Source organism: Molothrus ater, chromosome 1 (genome assembly GCF_012460135.2).
Source record: "Molothrus ater isolate BHLD 08-10-18 breed brown headed cowbird chromosome 1, BPBGC_Mater_1.1, whole genome shotgun sequence".
Classification (NCBI taxonomy): Eukaryota; Metazoa; Chordata; class Aves; order Passeriformes; family Icteridae; genus Molothrus; species Molothrus ater.
Genome location: NC_050478.2, coordinates 13,752,149 through 13,771,796, shown reverse-complemented (window position 1 = coordinate 13,771,796; position 19,648 = coordinate 13,752,149). Strand labels below are relative to the sequence as shown.

The 19,648-nt window shown below is 40.8% G+C and overlaps 1 protein-coding gene and 1 long non-coding RNA gene across 2 annotated transcripts in view; one reads left to right on the top strand and one right to left on the bottom strand.

The window, feature by feature from the left end:
* Positions 1-4,043: 4,043 nt before the first annotated feature.
* On the bottom strand, positions 4,044-9,699 carry LOC118694274 (uncharacterized). Its single transcript, XR_004981401.1, has 4 exons — positions 9,400-9,699; positions 8,043-8,138; positions 6,109-6,680; positions 4,044-5,863 (listed from the first exon to the last, which is right to left on the bottom strand). It is a non-coding gene; the product is annotated as an uncharacterized LOC118694274 (long non-coding RNA).
* Positions 9,700-10,537: 838 nt separating this feature from the next.
* CCNY (cyclin Y) overlaps positions 10,538-19,648 on the top strand; it is a 121,003-nt gene continuing 111,892 nt past the window's right edge. Inside the window, exon 1 of the mRNA XM_036401002.2 lies at positions 10,538-11,072. Within this exon, the coding sequence (XP_036256895.1) occupies positions 10,919-11,072 (154 nt within the window). The 5' untranslated portion in view covers positions 10,538-10,918. The remainder of the gene's footprint in view (positions 11,073-19,648) is intronic.

Sequence of the window (19,648 nt, the reverse complement as noted above, 5' to 3'; positions counted from 1 at the left end):
TAAAAAGCCAGTGCTGGTTTTAGCATCTGTATTACATATTTCTGGTTCTTGGTCTGTGCTCAGCAATGCTGTCTGATGTTCTAGGCTCTTGAAGTGGAAGCAAATGATATAACCAAAACAAAGAGCTCAGCACAGTGGAAGATTTCAGATAAACTGCTGAAGCTACAGTTGTCTGGCACTAGTCAAATTCACATGATTAAAAATCCTCTCCTGCTTTTATTTCAGCATCGTAGAAAAAACATTGACATGTCCTGCAAAAGCAACTGGCAATATAGGAGTAGTGATAGGGAGGATTCATGAGAATACATTTGCTCTTGGAGCTGATTCCCAAATTTAGGCTGCTGTCTCAGTCACTTAAGCCCCTTGAGTGAGACTGTGACCCAGAAAAACAGCCCTATCTTTCCCCAGTCACGTATTGCCACTGCTTCTCCTGAGCCAGTAATAATGTTAGCACAATTCCATGGTAAGCTGGGTTAGAGACTAGCTGAAAACTTAGCCTAATTTACCTTCAAGCAGAACAGACTGATTGAGCTTCCTGTATGGCCAGACAAATAATAATGTGGGCAAGGGAGAACAGACATGATCCTGCATGTGGGAGATCAGGACAGCTGGTTTTATAAGAGTGAACACATGATTTAGAGTGAGTGTCAGTATATCTTGTGTTTTTGAGGAGATGAATATAAAAATTGGGAAACTATCATCAGGGGCAGCAAAAGTTCCCAACTCATGTGCATAGAGAAGGAATTGCAGACAAGGATTTTCCTTTCTCTGGTTATGTCCTGGTCCCATGGAAAGGAAAGGGGGACAGTTTTGTGTCTTTCAGTGTTGGCCGTTTTGAAATACTTTGTGTACCATTAGTAGGATCTGGAAGACATTCTGCATATTGGATGCATCTGTAGTAAACTGAGATTTTCAGTGGTGTAAGTGAAAATTAGGCTGCTGGATCTTGTTTACTTTCACTGGAAAGGAGACCTTTACCTCCAAAACTCAGAGTTGCAAGAATCCCTTCTGAAATGATCCTCATACATTTGTTCAAGTGTTGCAGCCATTGGGCCAGGGTGATTTGACTCTTCTAGGGACAGACTCTACTATGCAGTTTTTAGTGATGCACTATTCTACAAGGGCCCCTTGACACATTGACTTCTTTGATGGCACCTGTAAAATTGTACATTAAGTTTAAGCACATCTAAAAGCAGGATGGATATCTTGGAGAGTGAACACTTGCAGTGAGACAGTTAACTCAGTGGTTGTATTTCTGCTTCTCCCAGTCAATGTTCTGGGAAGTTTTGCTCTGCAAAGCTGGTTTAGGTTTTTTGTTTTGTTTTTGGAACTTTTAAAAATTCTTATCAATGGGATTATGCATGATTAAGGGTATAGATCTTACTCAAAGGGTCTGTCAGTCCTAATGCTCTAGATGAATGATAAAAAAATTATTTTGCATGACATAATGTATAATTTTTTCTCCTTTTGTTTGCTGCACTGTGGCCAGCAGCATGATTTATCCTGAACCTAAACGCTTTGCCAACACATATTTGATTAGAAATATTAGCCATTACCAAGACACATATTTTAGCTATGTGGGCAATCCCATACCAGCTGTGAATTCTTAAAATAACTCAGTCTGAACAACTGGGAAAATCATGAAACCAATTAACAAACTCAGACAAAATACCGTTTTATGCTTATGAATAATCCACCATATTAAACAGTGAAATGTATCTTTGGCAACTTTATTTTAGACAAAGACAACTAAGGTTGAGGTTAGAGACTTTGTAAGCTTGAATATATAATTTAGAGTCCAAAGATTTGGATTCTAAATTTCACTGGTCTCCAGACTTTAAGGGACAGCTGCAAATATCTGACCTGAATTGCCTAAGAACTCCAAAGAAGGGAGTTTGCTTTGCAATCTTGTACCAAATTTTATAGTTCATGTAACTCACCCAGTATTTGAAATTATTTTAACTGAGCGATTACAGAAACAAACAAGTATTTTTTGATGTGTTTTTGCTATTTATTGGAAAGGTCGTTCTGCAATTTTAGGAGTTTTACTACAAAATTTGAAGAAAATGGGCATACGCTTATAGACAGATATTCTGTCCTGTGTTACACAAGATATTTTTCTGGTTTTCAAAATGAATTTGAGGAGGCCTTTCTTTTCTGTTTGGAGCTAAGCTTATCTAGAGGGCTACAACTTATAGTCATATCTTGTTATATGCTTTTATATATTCTTTAGACCTTAATTGTCAAATTATGTGACAGTTCAAAGTTCCTGGAATGTAAAAATCTGGTGTCTCTAAATCATTTCTAGTTAAGTAGCTTTAAAGTAAAGAGACACTCATCACTGAATTAATTGGTGTTACAGAAGCGTCACATGCATGAGCACAACAGAAGTATGGTGCAATAAACCTGGGGATGCACTGAGCTGGACCTAAGAAAATCCCTGTTTCAATGCACTCATTTTATTTCCTGAATAAATTTCCTTAGCACTCCCTAAGGGGCATTTTTTGAGTGACAGCAGAGGACACTTGGGTGAAGTGTTAGCTGAAGAGTTCCAGCAGTGAAGGGTAGCATTAACTTTGAATGAAAAACAGCAAGCTAGTTCCTCACTTGAGATAAAAATGTCTTCATTAATTATGTTCTCTTTAATTTGCAGTATAATTCAAATTGACTAGATTCTTCCCAATGTTAGTCAGCAGTTTCCTACAGAAATGGCTGTGCTGAGTTCCCTGTTTAACCACACATTGCCAGATGCAACTGCAGGTCATGGGGCCTGCTGGCTGGTCAGCTGCTGAAATTCCAGAGCTGCCACAAGGACTGCAGGACACTGAAACATATTATAATTATTTCCTCATTAAGAGTTTAAACAGTATGGCTCATTTTACCTTTTGACTATTTACAATACTTGCACAATAGTATAATTGTATTTTTATTAGTTGCACTTGGTTTTATTTTCATGTTTGTTAGGACACTTTATTTCACCATAAAGTCCTGCTTCTTAGCTACTTTAATTCTTGTCACTTTTAACTGTGTGAAATGGATTCCCAGACAGCCAACAGGAAGTGTTTTTGGGTCAGCAGCTAATTTTCCCAGGCCCATTTTGCAGACTCTTGTGATTTATACCAACTCTATTTATGGAGGAAAGACTTTTTTTAACCTATGAACTTGCTATCCTCATGTTGGCATTTTTTCTATGACATTGTGTGACAGTGCTCTTGTTGATGTGATGATGTGTTAATAATAAGTATAATAGATTAGTTGAAATTATAATTTATATAAATTGATAATATTATAGTAGATGTTAGGTTCACTGCATTGATCTAGAGTAATTGTATTGTGTTGTATGTCAGAAGCTACCATGGGAGTGAAGACTTTGTAGTAATTGTTTATTATGATTGTTGTCATTTTTATTTTACATGTGATTGTTTTGTATAAAATATTATTGTTTTAATAATTTATAAATAAGTTTATGATAGTATTATATGAATGATTATTATTTGATGATATTTCTGAGTATATGTGAAGTTAAAGTGTTTATGTTGAGTAAGAAAATTAAATAATGAATTGTGATGTGTAAGAGATTGGTATTATTATAAAATTATAAAAAATTTATATGTCTGTAGTAAATTGAAGTTTGAATTATGTTAAAAATATGATTTGATTAATTTGGTGAATTATTTAAATTTCTGTAAGTTAATTATCCTGTTTTATAGATGTTTAATTGGTGTTTGCTGTGGTTCTTCTTCACATGGACATTTTTTTCAAATTCTTGCATCTGCAATAGAGCATGAATTTGGCCGACTGTCAAATCTCATTTCATCATTAGTCCTGTCTTGAAGTAGTTGTGATAACAAATGTTTCACTGACAGGAAAAAATTTCTTCTTTCCCCAACAGAAACTTAATCTAAGGATCATGCCAGGTTTTGCTGTACTTGAGGGGAAATTTTTAAATGTTGACATGGAAGCCTCAATTTCATTTCTGTAGGCTTGCTTATGTCCTGGACACTTTTTCATTGAGAGGGAAAGAACTCTGGAATACAAAGAAATAATGTTTTTATTACTTTTATTGATTTTGTAGCCTTTCTACTCAAAGAACATTGATATCAATGACCACTGATGGTGGACAGAATTCACAAGAAAAGCTTTTGGCCTTTTTTCATGTATCATTTTCAGTCTTATATTGTTTTTCAAAGGAAAATGTCCTGCCTAATCCCACATAGGACCTGAGGAAGTGGAACAAAATCTGTAAGAAATACACACTCAAAATTACATATCTGTTGATCATTCATTAAGTACATGAATTAATTTTTGGTTCTTTACCTTTAAGATACATATTTCCATTTTCTGTATTTTCTAGACATATACATGGAGGTTTTTGGCCTCTCTACAGTTCCAATTGAGTTCCTACAGATATTCACTCACAATTGTAGTACCCTGCTAAAAATCAAAAAGGCTCATGCCTGGACACTTTTCTGTTGAAAACTTGGATGCTTCAATTTAATTTTCATACTGAGAATTTTCTCACTTTTTAATTTCACCTCTTGATTTGAAAATTAACTGATGAAAGTCTCTTTTCACTCAAGACAGATGTTAATACTTAGGGGAACTTAGCTTGAGAATGTGTTTCACAGGAATAATTCTTGAGATTCATCTGTACAGCTCACCATATTTAGCTTGATTCCCTGTCTTTGAAACCTATAACTTTTCTTCAGATCTATCCTTCAAACAAGACACTTTTTTTATTCTACTTTAAAAGGATGGTCTTCTGGGGAGCTGTAAGATAAAGCAATAAATTTCCCTCATATTCTTCATACAGAGAGTTCAGCCTGACACATGATAGACACATGATCTTCTGGTGAGCCATATTTCAAAAGACTTCAATCATTTGCATATTACCCTTTATTAGCTCATATTACAGGACTTTTAAGCTCATACTACACAAAAATGTTTTTAACTGTGAGCTGCCATAACTGATACTCAAAATTACGAGGTATTGACAGTTGGTAAAAGTAGGGGATGTTATTTTCTCAAGATGAATCTGACAGAAGATGGCTTTGTATGAACATGCTGTCCCAAATTGCTGGGCCTGGTTCAGTTCTCATTCTTGGTGGAGATTAGGCACAGCTTCATTGAAACGAAAGATGTATTTGCCTAGACTTGTATGAAATAAGAGACTAACACATACCCCTTTATAGAATGGGATCATTCACAGGCAAGACAGACTAAAACACAGTAGGCTCTTATTCATACTCCATGTAGACTCTCTAGCTAGCAAAGTGCTTTGTGGCAGCACTGCCTGGTTTTACACATTTTGTTTTGTTTAGTTAGGCTTTTCTCTACAAGGGGTTTTATTGTTCAAGAAGGGGCACTCCCACCCTTGCTCATAGTCAAGTCATGGAGTAATTACTGCTCTTTACATGCCAAGATCTCAGACCAAGAAAAGGCAGCCAATCCTGATACAGGAAGACACACACTGGCACAAAAAAACTAACTAGGGAGACAATGAAGAGAGGAAAACACAGAGTGAGCCTGTATGGGATTGTGCTCTATCGGCCTGTGACAGTAGCATCAGGGGCAATGTTGTTTTTCCCCAGTAGCTTTCCAATATAGTCACTCCATTCACTGATGAATTGAGAGTATGTGAAACTGTGCCAAAGCTAATCAAATCAAATTCCACCCAGCTGGTTAAATCCAATTGCCTGTGCCTTCCTCCACAATGCAAGGGCATCCATGGTACACTGTGCTGACCTGCCTCCTCCCTCCCAAAGCTCACTGCACGTCTGTGCACTGTGGGTGATCTTCCCCCATAAGCGTAACGCGTGGGTTTCTGGCTTCTTCTGAGTGCAGATCTTATCTTGTTCAATCCCTGGAGAAACAATAAAATAAAAAAGAACAGTTACATATATATATGTGTGTGTGTGTGTGTGTGTGTGTGTATACATATATATATATAAAATAATTTAGCCCAGTTGCTCTTCAAGTGTTTCCCCTAAAACAATGAACAGTCATCCCTGACTTGTGGGGAAACTGCCTCTTTCTGCATTGATTTCAAGCTGGTGAGAAACATGGCATTAATAAAGAAGATTGTAATATAAGATAATGTGCACTTACCTGGGCTATGTATGTTTCAGGCAGTACTCCAACACTCGCTCTCTGGTGTATCACCTTCCTTCTTGAAGCAATTGTTTCCTCCTGTACAGTAAGTGGCAATAGGCAGAGTCCTCTGGTTGCCACACTTCAGAGTAGGAGTGTGACTTAGGGCTTTGCATTGTTGCCTAGAACAGTACCCCTTCATGGGCTAGCATGAGACTAATAGCCCAATATATGCACTCAAGTTGAATACATTAATCAAATAGCCCCAGTTTCTGCCTTGATCTTCAAAAGAAATCTTTATTTACTCTTTCTCCATTTCTCACTGATTCCAGTAGGGCACTTGATTCCTGAGAAACAAATGTGCTATTGACCAGAGGAATAACTCCACTGATAACATTTGTGTGTTTTTAAACCAGGTCCCATCTCTTACATACTCCTTGTTAGGTCTGGGTGTCTTTCCTGTGGACAGTAGCTGCAGCTATCTGCCATGTATAGAACCCTCCACCTCTCTCTGGTGATGGCTCAGGGGTTGGGGCTGGCAGATAACTTGTGTCAGGCTGATAGGATGTCTTTGGGCAGGCACTGGATTTCTACCTCCAAGAAAGAGAATACTGTCTTAGCCCTGGAAGAATCAACACCTTCAGCAAAGGGGAAATCTGCCATAGGAACAGTCTATGCAAATACTTGTGGGAGGGAATCTAAGACATGATCCATGAATGCATTCCCTTGAGGAGCAGCACAGTAAAAGGCTTTGCCAGACAGCCTGGGTCAGAATCAAGAGTCATGCATTCTGAACTTGCCTTCAGGAAGGAAGTCTGCTAATACTACTGAATTCAGACTTGTAACAATAAATGCAAATATTAACAATAACAAAAATTAACAATTGTCAGAGGGATAATAACATTCCTCAGGTGTGTTCATAACTGGTTTTAACTGATTTGGAATTTATTACTATCGTCAAAAAAATCTAGCTATTATAATCAACAAAGTCTAGGGTATGATTCAGTTGACCAGGCTGAACATTTGGACACGGGAATGTTAATTTTAAGCTTTTGCTTAAACTCCAGACAATGATTAGCTCTGTGAGAAAACTGACACAATGGCATTTGAGAGTGGTTGTACACCCAGCCTGCGAGTACAACTCCAACTAAACATCAGATGGCAGTGTGGGGAAGGCATTGTGTGACATGAATTTCTCAGGCTCTATTTGAAAGATGAGCAGAACCAAAAGATCTGGTTATCACCACTCATCTATCTTAAGGTTTTGGGTTTGTTTGTTGGTTTGTTTTTTTTTTTTTTTAACTGTGCTTCACAAGTCATTTGGTTTGTGAGCAGGAAATACTTTTGGATTAAATAATACTTCTAATTTTAATCTGCTCAAAATAGATAAAAAGCTTATATAAGCAAAACACTGACCTATATCTGCTGGTTTGAAACACACTTTTGGGCAACATTCCAGGAAGATTTCAAGCACAAAATTTAATGGGTCACATAATTAATTTTAGCCTATTAAAATCCATTGTCTTTTCTACACTGGAGTGTCTTCTGTGCAGTGGAGATGCTACAGATTTAAAATATTTTTTGTGCAGGAATAGGCACTTTTTAAACAAAGGTATGTCAGCACTGACCAATCGTGAAAGCCTTGGCCTTAATTTAGGGAGCTTTATGGTGTTCCTCAGCTGATGCAGTTGCTCCAGAGGGCAAACTCATTAAAATACATAAATCATCAATCTCAAGAACAGAATAATCTCTAATCAAAGAAGGACATACACTGATTTCTAAGCATGTCAGTAAGGTACAGTGAGCTGTTCCTGCTTTACTGGATGAATATTTATCAAATAATGCAGTTATATTTGCATCATGCACTTCAGATAGCTGAAATAAATAATCATAATCAAACCCCAAATATATTTTCATGGTATATATTTCACCTTTTCTCAGCTCTTACATACCAGCAGGAGACCATTACCCTAGAGCAGCATCCCTTTTCTTTGATTTGAAATATGTATTGTAGCACCTTTGTCATTATAATGTACTTCAGCAAGCTCCTAGAGTGAAAAGAGGAGGAATAAAGGTAAAAATTTAGAATGAAAGACTGTGAGTAAGAAAATAGGTAGCTATACAGAATAATAGAACTATGGATAGAATATAGAATGGTTTGGGTTGGAAGGGACCTTAAAGGGCATCCACCTAGTGACCACATAGTCACATCTAGTGATTACATCTAGTGACTACATGGTCACAGCCAGTGATCACAAATTTTAAATACATTAAATGACAATGTTTAGTTTTATAATATTAGTTTTAAATAAAACACAAAGTTTAAATCAATCCTTTCTAATAAAGAAAACATGTCTTTTTAAGCTCTACTTAAACATTTAGAGAAGCAAACTTCATAACCCATCTCCATCATTATGTGGCCTGTTTTGTTTCAAAGCTTGTGAAAATTGCAGAATAAGTATAAACTGCAAGTTTTGTCTAAGATTTTACTACAATAGATTTACAATTGTTACAAGTTTCTAAATAAGTAGGGGTTATGAAATGTTTATGAAAAAATGTGGTGGGATTGATAGTGCAAGGCAACAGTTGCCCAGTTAGCATTACCCAAAAAGTACTTCAAAGACAATGGCACTGGTGGCCTAGGAGCAGTCACACAGGTTGAAAAGGCCACAAATGAGCACATGTCCCTGATTGCTACAGGAAGGTGGAATTTAACAGGGCAGCTCAGGCAAGTCTTCTGCAGAGATCTCACTAGCTTGAGGTCCTTTTGTAAGATGTGGGAAGCCAAGTGCTTCAGTAACATCTGACTGTTCTGTTGTGTATATACTGAGATGATTGGATTCTTTAAAAATTGTGTTGAGATTTTCTGATTGTTGCTTATGCGCGTTTCACATTTAACCTCCCCTGCTGCCAGGTTAAGGTCAGGCCTGCTCTGAGCAGGCTCAGGCTCAGCTGGAGAGCAGGTGAGCTCCAGAGGAGGGGCTGAGGTGCCCTCAGCAAGTGATGACACGGTGCTGGAAGGCACTAGTTAGCATGACATCCTCCTAGACAGCATTTCTAAACCAGAGCTCAGCTAAGACTTTCCTTTTGTCTGGATGCAAACTACTGAATACACTAATACAAAAAGATGCTAAACCTATCCTTAATTTATCTTGACTTACTCAAACACATAGGGACGATGCAACTCCAAACACATCTACTGATGTAACTCCAAATCTACTGCCCATCCATGTTTGGAGAGGGGGGGAGTGTCCCAAAACTAGTTACAGAAGACATCCCCAAAACAGTTTGATTTTGAAAAAAACTCACATTATTTTTCTTTCTCCTTAATTCTTTATATCCCACTGGAGTACATTTGCATCAATAAACATTCAAAAGGCTGTTGAAAATTAAAAATTTGATTTTCTTTGCAATGTGTGATCTGAAAAAAAAAATAGGATAAGAACTTAGAAGTCTTTCATGTAATCATCTGACTTGAGCAGATCTTGTGAAAACATCAGATATCATGGGATGCCTGATAGATTAAGTCATGGCTCCCTGGACACCGGGCTGTAAGTCAAAGCATCTTTTATAAACATAGAAAAGTGCTTTTCTCTTGTCAAATTATCAGTGTATCCATTCAACTACCATGACTCAGACCTCCAGCAGTCAAAAGATTTGCTTAGATTACAACGATTTAAAGAAGAAAAAAAAAAAAAAAAACACAACAAAAAAGACTAATGAAAGCCATGCACCATCCCCATCTTTTACATTACTTTGAATAGGGCAAAAGTGGATTTTTGACTGGGAAAGCCCTAAACACAGGGAAGGTGGTACAAAGGGGCACTTAACACCCTCTCATTTCTCTGTGGCCTGTTATCCTTGGAACAGTCAGTACACAGGAGAGTTTAACAAGTTCTCAAAGAATTCGTGCAGTCCCTACAAATCTCTGGGACAACCAGTGACTCTGGTTGGATGCGGGTCCTCACGGCCGGGCAGGCTCGGGGCCAGCCGGGCTCAGGCTCCGGCCTGGATCCGGGCAGCCGCGGGGTCCCCGCTGTGGACAGGAGCTCGGGGGGTTCCCTCGGAGCCCTCGGGCCAGCGGGGCGGCCTCGGCCCGGCCGGGCCCCTGAGGGGAGGGGAGGGGAGCGAGGGGCACCTGCGGGCAGCGCCTGCCGCGCCCGCTCCCTCCGGCAGCAGCGCGCGGAGCCCCGGGCTGTGGGAGAGCGTCCGCGCCCGCGTGCGGGACGCTCGAGTGAGGAGGGCCGGGGACCCAAGAGCCAGCGCGCCGGGAGCCCCGCGGCCGCGGCTCGGGGGGGCTCCATCGGTGGCTGCCGGGGCGGCCCTTCGGCCGAGCCGGGCTCCGCCGCCGCCTCTCCCGCAGCCCGCCCGGCGGGAGGCGTCTCCGCCCGCTTGAACCGGAACCGGTTCGCGGGGGCCGCCCGGGGCGGCTGCTGCTGCTGCCGCCGCCGCTGCTGCTGCGGTGTCGCTGCCGCGGAGGCTGCGACGCTGCCGCGTGGGTGCGTGCGCGGAGCGGGCCCGGCGGCTGCGCGGGGGCGGGGGAGGATGGGGCTGTGCCCCGGCGGGCCCCGCGCTGCCCGCCCGCGGAGGAGGGCGGCTTAGCTGCCGCAGCCCACGCCGGCGGGCCGCGCTGCGGGGCCGCCTCCGCGGATGAGCCGCCGGGGGGAACCGCCGGCGAGTGCAGCCGCAGGGCACCGCAGCCGCCGCCTCCTCCCCCGCCGCCGCTCCCTCTTGTCGCCGCTGCCGCCCATGGCTTCCCGCCACCCCCGCTGACCGGCCGCCCCTCGCCTCCTCCCGAGCCGGGCCGGGCCGGGGCCGGGTAGAGAAGATGGGGAACACCACGTCCTGCTGCGTCTCCTCCAGCCCCAAGCTGCGGCGGAATGCCCACTCTCGGCTGGAGTCCTACCGCCCCGAGGCCGAGCTGAGCCGGGAGGACACGGGCTGCAACCTGCAGCACATCAGCGACCGGGAGAACATCGACGGTGAGCGCGGGCGGGCGCCCGGGGAGCCCCCGCAGCCCTTCCCCTCCCCTCCGCTCCCTGCGGCGGGCTCGGCTCTGCCCCGGCCGCTCCCCCGCGGGTGGGGCCGGGCCGGGCGGTCCCGCTGTCCCGGCACCGTGTCCCTCCGGTGCTGGTCCCCGCGCCCGCCGGGCTCACGGGGATGCCGCGGTGCATTCCGCCTCCAGAGCTGCTCCTGTCCCCGGGGAGAGCTGTGCGGGACCCTTCCAGCGGGGGCTGGGAGCATCCTCGCACCGCGCCGCATCCTCTGGCAGGGTGCAGTTCTGCAGCCCCGGGTCTGCGCTGCCGAGACCCTTCGCCCTTCAGAGGATCGTGAGGTGACATTACGGGCAATCCCGGCGGGCTCGGGCACCGGGGCTCGGCTGTGGCCAAGGGGAGCGTCCCTCGCCCTTGGCAGGGCTGGCTGTGCCGAGCTCACGTCACCTGCCGGGATGTCACCTGCCAGGCCTCTGCAGGGGTGAGCGTTTAAAGGACAAACCCTGCCAGAGATAAAAGTGGGAGAAATGTTTCCCATGACAACCTTCTCTTCCAGTGACTTTTTCTTCCGTTGCTGTCATGATGAGGCGCAGTGCTCATCATGAATACTGCCTTGCCCTCTCTTTCTCTGCAGAGATATTAAAAAAGCCATGTTCCTGTTGGTTTAGTCGTGACTGAATGTGGTGCCATTCGTGCTGGCCAGAATACAGCTTTATTTTAAAGATGTGGGCTGAGTTAATATATACATGTAATTTAGTTTTTGATTAGCTGAAGTATTTAGTACTAAAACTTTACTTGCTAAAAGGTCAGCTATCTCATGGGTTTGTTCACTGAACAAACCCATGAGGCTTTTGGTAGAAAGCCAGAAAGAAGGACTTTGGTGCCCTTCAGTTTGCCGTCCACATTTTTTTCACAGCTTATTACATTGTGATTTTAGTGCAGAATTCAATGTTCTGTCACTTCTTGGTCCTGGTAAAGTTGTGAATCCCGTGGAAGCATATAGGTACCCTCACTGGTTTCTTTCAGTGAGGTACATTCTAGAAATAGGAATGAGGAATGTTTTTCAGATGTCTTTGCTACATGCAGCTGAAAATGGAGTGTAACAGGATCAGTAGGTGGAAAAAAATACATAATGGTCTGATCTGAGAAAGCCAGGGAGATGAAAGAACCAATTGTTGATCTGTGAATGATTAATTCTTCCAGCATCAGTGGTGTGCAGTGTAGCAGGATGCAGCTCTCTCTGATGGTACGGATTTCTCCATCTATAACAACACAGGCTGCAGTAAACTTTTTGGTCAGAGATGTGTGGGTTTTATGCCTTGTTCTCAGTGTGCTTTTTTTTTTTTAATGGATGGGAAGAAAGACTTTGATGGAAATAGTAAGTGCATGTGTACTTGTTAAAATGCGCATACAATGCAGATAAGTTCCTGCATCTGAGCAGATATTTGCAAAAAACCCCAGGAGATCTTTATTGGTTGGTGCTTTCATTTCTTGCGTCAAGGTGCATATGTGTTGTCTTTCTCTTCTCCTTTAAAGTGTGGCATGTGTCAAGTGTAGAGTTGTAACCTGTTGTTAGAACACAGAAAACACCTCATGCATTATTTATATTTACATTTTGTTGGTTTTCATCTGGGGCCATTGTCAGTGCAACGCGACAGTTTCAAATGGGCACGCTGTCTTCAAATTTGTGAACAGTTATGGGTTTTCTTTTTATGCTTTACTCTGCTCTTGGCCCTTTTTATGGGTAGAGCCTGAGAAGTAAGTTTTCACTGGGGAGGCTGATGGGTAATAGATGTCTATGCATTCAAAACAACTGGACAGACTGGGATAAAACAACTTTCTGAAGTGTGCTTTGTTGCAGATCTGTTACACTGGAGTCATGCTCATTGACGGTCTCTTGGTTAAAGATGATGACTGAGTATTAAATGTATTAGGGTGATTCTTTGTTTCTGAAATTTTATTTTGTATTAGACTAGCTATTATGTTTTTGTTGTTAGATTGTTTGAAGTTGTATGGCATAGAGACATTTATGGACGTGACATTGGGGTGAGAAAAACCCTTCACAACAGAGACCTCTGATGATATTTTTGCCATTTTAGAATGAAAGAACAATAGTCTGGTTATCTGTGTTGTGAAGAGAGAATGCTGGATGTTTATTCCTTAGTGTTCCTGCAAGTCATAAGGGTTCTCAAATTACTAGTGTTGCCAAATGTGCGTTTTTTTAATTAAATGAATGATGACAAAGACTAATGCACTGAAAGGAAACTTTTTTGACACTTTCCAGTAGGAATTAGTTTTATAACAAAATACTTTTACATCACTGGTACTTGGCCAGAAAAATCTCAATTTCTGTAATATTTTACAACTGTTTGTAAATTGGTATCTGAAGGAGAAGGGGAATTTGGAAATAGTTTTGATGAGGAGGAATTTATCAAGAGACTTATTCTGGAGAATAGCAAAGTTGAATTTACCTCTCTTCCTCTTTTTTCTTCCCCTCAAATTTCTAAGAAGGTAGTGGGCTTCTACAAAAATCCACACATGCAAAATTGCCTCTCTGAATATTGTAGAGTACCCAGAATGCTTTGGTTTTGTTTGTTTCTGAATGCTTTTTTGTTTATTTTATTGTTAGTTTCTACAGGCCCATGATCATGAAGGACACTTAACAGAATTTTAATGTTTTTCTCTTTTGAGGAAGGGCAAGAAGGTAACTGTAACATACAGAGATGACCTTCTGTTTTTGATGATTTATTGCTTAGGGTGAGCTTCCACATTTTTCAGCGCTTCACTTTTAGAAGTTTACTTTAAAAAAAATTGTGGCAGTGGATTCAAACTCGTAGATTCCTACATCTGTTTGCCATCAAGACCTTTTTTTGCAGCAGTTAATGGCAGCCATAAGTAAAAATGGTTGAGACCTTTGTGTGCCAGATTCTGTATCTCTTAGGATGCAAACTCTGGCCTGTGCAAGCAGCTTGGTGTGTGCACGGTGTCAGTCCTCGCTGCCTGGGCTGGCCAGAGCCCAGACTCCACCTGCTCTGTGCATCATCAAGGCACAATGGGAGCCAGTGGTGCTTTAACTTGGGAAAAGGCAGCATGTGCTCAGGTGTGATTGCTCTGTTTGGAGCATGATTTCTACAGTCAGCTTGTCAAGTATGGAGCTGTAGTGAGGGAGTGAAAGGAAATGTCTTACTACAAATACAATGGTGTGAAGCAAAGCTGATACCGTACAATGAAACTGGCCAAAAGGCTGTTCTTGAAACAGAGACTAGATGGAGAATTCATAGGCTATTTCAGGAAAAAATGGTTCTTAATGTTCAGCTTCTCCCCTTTTTCTCCCTTCACCCCACAAAATCAGATTTATTTTTTTCCCTTCTTGGTAAACTTCTGCTAATGTCAGTAGGTCATGCATTGCTAGTTCACATAATGCCTTGTGCAACTGTGCATCCCTGATAAACCTTTGCAGCCCTTTTCATGATGGGTCAATCATGTTATTTTTTTTGCTGCATAATGTACAGGCTCCTAAGAATGGACTGCTTTTTAAAAAAATATTTATTTGTTCATTTATGTTTTTTTTCCTTCCTCCAGCTTCTTGGAACTGGCATAAGAGAGTCTCTGACATGGGATTAGTTACTATTTGTGTATTTCTTATCTGCTGCGTTTTATAAGAGTTACAAGATTTTAGCAAAATAGAAGGAAGTTTTAAAATGTCTGCCCCATATACCTAATGGAATTTTGCTGAAAGGAGTACTGGTGTTTTCAAGAGCTAGGGCATGATGGGTTGCACATTGTGAAGGAACTGACCTACTTCACAAAAGTCAAGACATAAGCATTTCAGAAGCAAATTAAACATCCAGTGTGCTGCACACAGACATTCCTGCTAAAACATGGATTGTAAAAGGATAGCTCTTCTTTAAAAACAAAGCCTATTTGGTTTACAGAAAATTCTCTTTCAAAAAATGTTCATGTTTAGCCAGAACTCCAGCACAGAGGTGATCTGTGTGTTTTTCAGTACTACTGTTTAGGTATTTGGTGTTATCTACCTAAGCATTTGTCAGAAGTCATGTATCAAGGTACCCCTGTATTCTGATGCATGAAAAAATTAAAAATGCAGCCTGCTGTGGCCAACATTGGTGAACCTAGGCCTAAACTGCATCTTGCTAATGATGCCTCCTGCACAGCTTTCTTTTTTCTTTTGTTACCAGTCTCATCTGGTTGTTCTGTCTGTGCCCTGCTTCTCCTCAGAGACACCATCGTGTCGTACAGGGCCTTCCTAAAACCTCATTTTTGCACTGTTCACATCAAAACAATAAATTTACACCCTGTATTTTCATATTTAGCTGCAGAAGCTTTCAGAGGTACACATACTAAGGCTAGTCATATCTGAACTTACTTCTAAGAAATTTTTTTAGTGCACTGCCATCTGATTAGTATTTTCTTGGAAAGTGAGTTATACAGTCTTGGCTGGGTAAATTGGTACTTGAAACAGAAGGAAAAAACTTAAAATTATAGGTGTCTGAAAATGGAAGGACTACTGTATTTTGAGATGTTTTGGACCAGTCCTGGTGGGACACCATACTTAAAGGCAGCTTACTGATATTGTGAATGCCTTTTTCTAGCTGCTCTTGTATCCTGGGGCTGGAAGGGGAATAAGGGAGCAGTGTCTGGCACTACCTGATGGCTGTCCTTGGCCTTGTCCTGCCAGACAGCTGCACATCAGACACAGTCTAAATATCTTCCTTGCTTAACATCTTAGCAAGAATATGAAATACACTTTGCAAACTGAAAGCATATATACAGCCTATCTCTGAGCTTTCCATGTAGAAATGAATCAACATTACTTTTGCTTCTTTCCATTCCTTTGGGCTTGGATAAATAGAACTTCTAGAATTTATTAATTTTCTATGTGCATTCTGACATATGGAGCGATCTTTTTCACTTCATCCTGCAGAATATTTAATATATGTGCCATACCTCTCTGAAATGTATGTGAAGAGCTGGTAAGCATTAATAAATCTTTTAAATCTAGAACTATGGATGGACTGTTCCAAGCAGTGTGCATAGGTGGTGCCTTCACTGAAGTAGTTACTACTTCCTGTATCTTCTGTAAGGAGAACAAGCAGTTTGTAAGGAGTTTTATTCCTTACAAATCAACTTTAAAAGCAAACATTCCAGAATTGCTGAAATGGACTGTTGGGATGTTAATTTCCTTAGCTGAAACTTTTTGCAAAATTGACCAAAGTTCAGAGATGGTTTTACTGAGCTCAACTTAAACTAGCTTTTGTTGCTGATTTTGTAGGCCCCTGTAGGAGCATCACCAACTCTTGTGCTGCTTCTGGGAGGACTGGTTTTAAATTTGGAGGGCTCAGTAGCCTGAACTGGGTTGAGAAAGAGCTTAGTCTTCAGGCCAAAGCTCCTGCTTCCAATCCTTAACTAGTATAGAAGCTGGCTAAAGAGCCATGGTTGGAATTAATGGAGAATTACTAATGAAAACTGGTTGGAGAATTTGCACAGAATTCTGGTTTCCCCCCCTTTTGTTTTAATTTGTTTGTTTCCTTTCTCTTCATGCTTATAACATTTTGGGCCTGCAAATTGGAAAGGATTTTTTAGATCATTCAGCTAAGACTAGATTCTCAGATAATCAAGATTCACATTTTCCATGAACTGGTGTTAGAATCATAGAACATTCTGAGTTGGAAGGGACCCACAAGGATCATTCAAGTCCAGCTCCTATTTATTTACTTCTCTCTCTTTATTTCTTTGGAAATGAATGCTGTTTCTTTTAAGTCAGGGTAATGCTGTGACCATGTTGCTGAAATACCTTTGATATGCCATCAATAGGTGCAGTTTGCACTGCAAAACTGTGTCCTTCCTGTAGCTTATGGTGGTTTGAACAAAATGTATCAATAAAGTCAACGTTTTTGGTGCTGTGAGTGGCACTTTATTACTGTCTTTGTTTGCATGAAAATGTTGCAGAAGACTGAAAATGTTGAATGCTCAGACAAGGTTATGGAATAGAGCTAATCCCAAGATTAAAAGCGAATTTTCATCCACCTTGTGTGACATTTCCCATGCTCTTTTCTACTGTGATTCTTAGAGGGAGAATCTGCGCTGTAATATCCTTCTCTCTGCAATCAGAAGAGTCAGCCTTCAACTACTGACTCCTAATTTTCTTTTCAATAAAAATCCACCCAGCCTTAGTTAAAAAATTTGTATCTCAAACTTTTGGCTTGCTTATCTTTTTTGTCTGCAAAATGATTCTTAGCTGGGGTTGAGATCCAGAAGATGTCAGATGGGAAGTGAAAGTATTTACTTTCAACAGTATTGAAACCAATATGAGAATGTGTTGAAATTTTAAGAGATTGTTTTCTTTGCTGTGTTGGTATTTCATTAAGAGTGGGAATTGATGAGTTGTTCCTTCATCTGAATGTTGGATTGTAAGGAGACAAAACTTACCGAAGATACAGAGTACTCCAGGGCTTTGTAAAGTCAGGCTGCACAAAGTGATATGATAAAGATGCAGTTTTACTAAGTGAAGATGCAAGACTTAATGATATAAGGGTTCTTTTCTAGATTCAGAATTGCATCCAGAATTTAGAATTACTGGCATGCTTAAAATTGTTTCTGTTCTGCATTTTATCCCTGCACATTGGTATTCTGGGAAGCGGTACCTTTTTGTTGCCATGTTGTTATTTGGTTTATGACATCTTAAGGGACACTTCCAACTGAAAAAGACACTTATTACCATCTTTGTTCCTGGAAAAAATACATTCATTTCAGATATTGAAGGTAGTACTGCATGGGAAAGAAGCCGTGCTTGGTCAGCAAAGATATTTCACATTGCTATCCTACACTTTTTCACCACTGTGCAAGCTCTCTGTGGAGGGGGTAATTTAGGAATTGTCAGTAGATGAGGCTGTGTATGTGAAATGACTGGCAGCAGTTACACCTTTGTGCTATTTATCAATAGTTTCATTTTACAGCTAAATATATGGTTTCTTTATCCTCCTTCCTGACCTTCCCATGGAAGAACACTGCATTTAATTAGAAGATCCAAAGTTTGGGGCTTGTAGCTGATCCTGAACACAACAGACCATGCTTCCCTGCTTTGACTAAAAGAAGCTTTCAGGCTGTGGTCAGTGAACTTTACAAGCAGTAATTATATCTGTGAAATACTTGGTGAGCTGTGTTGTGGTGTAAAGTAATGCAAGTGATCTAAAGACCTTGAAGAAGGTCTTTCAACATTTGAAATTAATTAGATCTGTTCATTCCTAGGCTCATCTTAGGAGTTTTAGATCTCATCTGTTTTTATCTAGCTTGAAAAAAGTTGCCTCTGTAGTATACATGCAGTTTTCATTCAGTAAACTGTAGTCTCTCCTAATTTGGTGTGGGTCACCCCACACTTGCTCCTCTTCAAAGAATGCTGTTAGAATAACCAGTGTGAAATACAGGTTGGGAAAAGAAGAGGTTACAATTAACCCTAAAAGAAATTTTGATTTCCAGACAGTTGGGTTGCTTATTATAGAACGGCAGTTTTGCATGTGTTTGGGAGGTAGAACCACAGCTATTAGGAATTGGGATCTTTAAAATCTCTTTTTATTTCTGTTTGCTTTGTTTTCTCTTTATTTTGGAGAACTTTGAAAGACTCATTTTGTTTTTATTAATTAAGTTTATGAAGTACAGAACTAAAATCAACAGAGTTAAAATTAATACGTCCAGTGGCAAAATATTTTGCCTAACAATTCATAGCATCATTCTGCTTTGTTTGTAATTAGGGAAAAAAACAGTTTCAGATTTTATTAGAAAGAATTTTATTTCTAGTTGCTGGCAAAGTTTCAACTGCTGCTATAGGCAGAATCTTAAATCTGTTGGATCTCCAAACGCAGTAAAATCTGTTGAGGATGACCTTTAATGTGAAATTCTCTGCCCTCTTCACTATTACTTTTAAAATTAGCATTGTAATTAACCACTTGACACAGTTGTTTATACATGTGGTTCAAAATCCTAGTATTTCCATTTTAAAATGGTAATCAGTGATTGATTTATTTGCATCTGGAGTGAACAGTTCCTGAAAAGGGATTCTGAAATTAAGATACATGAGCTTTTTTCCGGTTAGTATCATGATATTTCTTGTTAAAATCATACACAGAAGATTTCAAAGTTCAGATAGTACAAAAAACATCGAGGTAAAATGCAGTTTCACAAGTGAACAGCAAGATCCTTTGCATGTGCCTGTGCTGTGAGCTGTGTGTCAGTCCCACCTGATGCTCCCTGTGAACGCTCAGCTCTCAGTGGCACCTCCTTGGAGCTGGTTGTTGTGACTGTTCCTGGCTGGCAGAAATCCACGTGCATTTATTCAGTCAGCCAGTGGAGGCTGAAAGTGTGTGAAGAGTTTGGAAGTGCAATTGTGTTTTAAGCTTTCAAATCACACTTCTGCAGCTAAATGTCCTCCTTTCTTCTAGGATAATTCACTTGGGGTAAGTGTCTAGAATGCTGCATTCATAATATTCAGTTACTGCCTCTTTGTCAGACGTAGAAATTTGAATTGTAATTGTATGGAGGATTTTCTG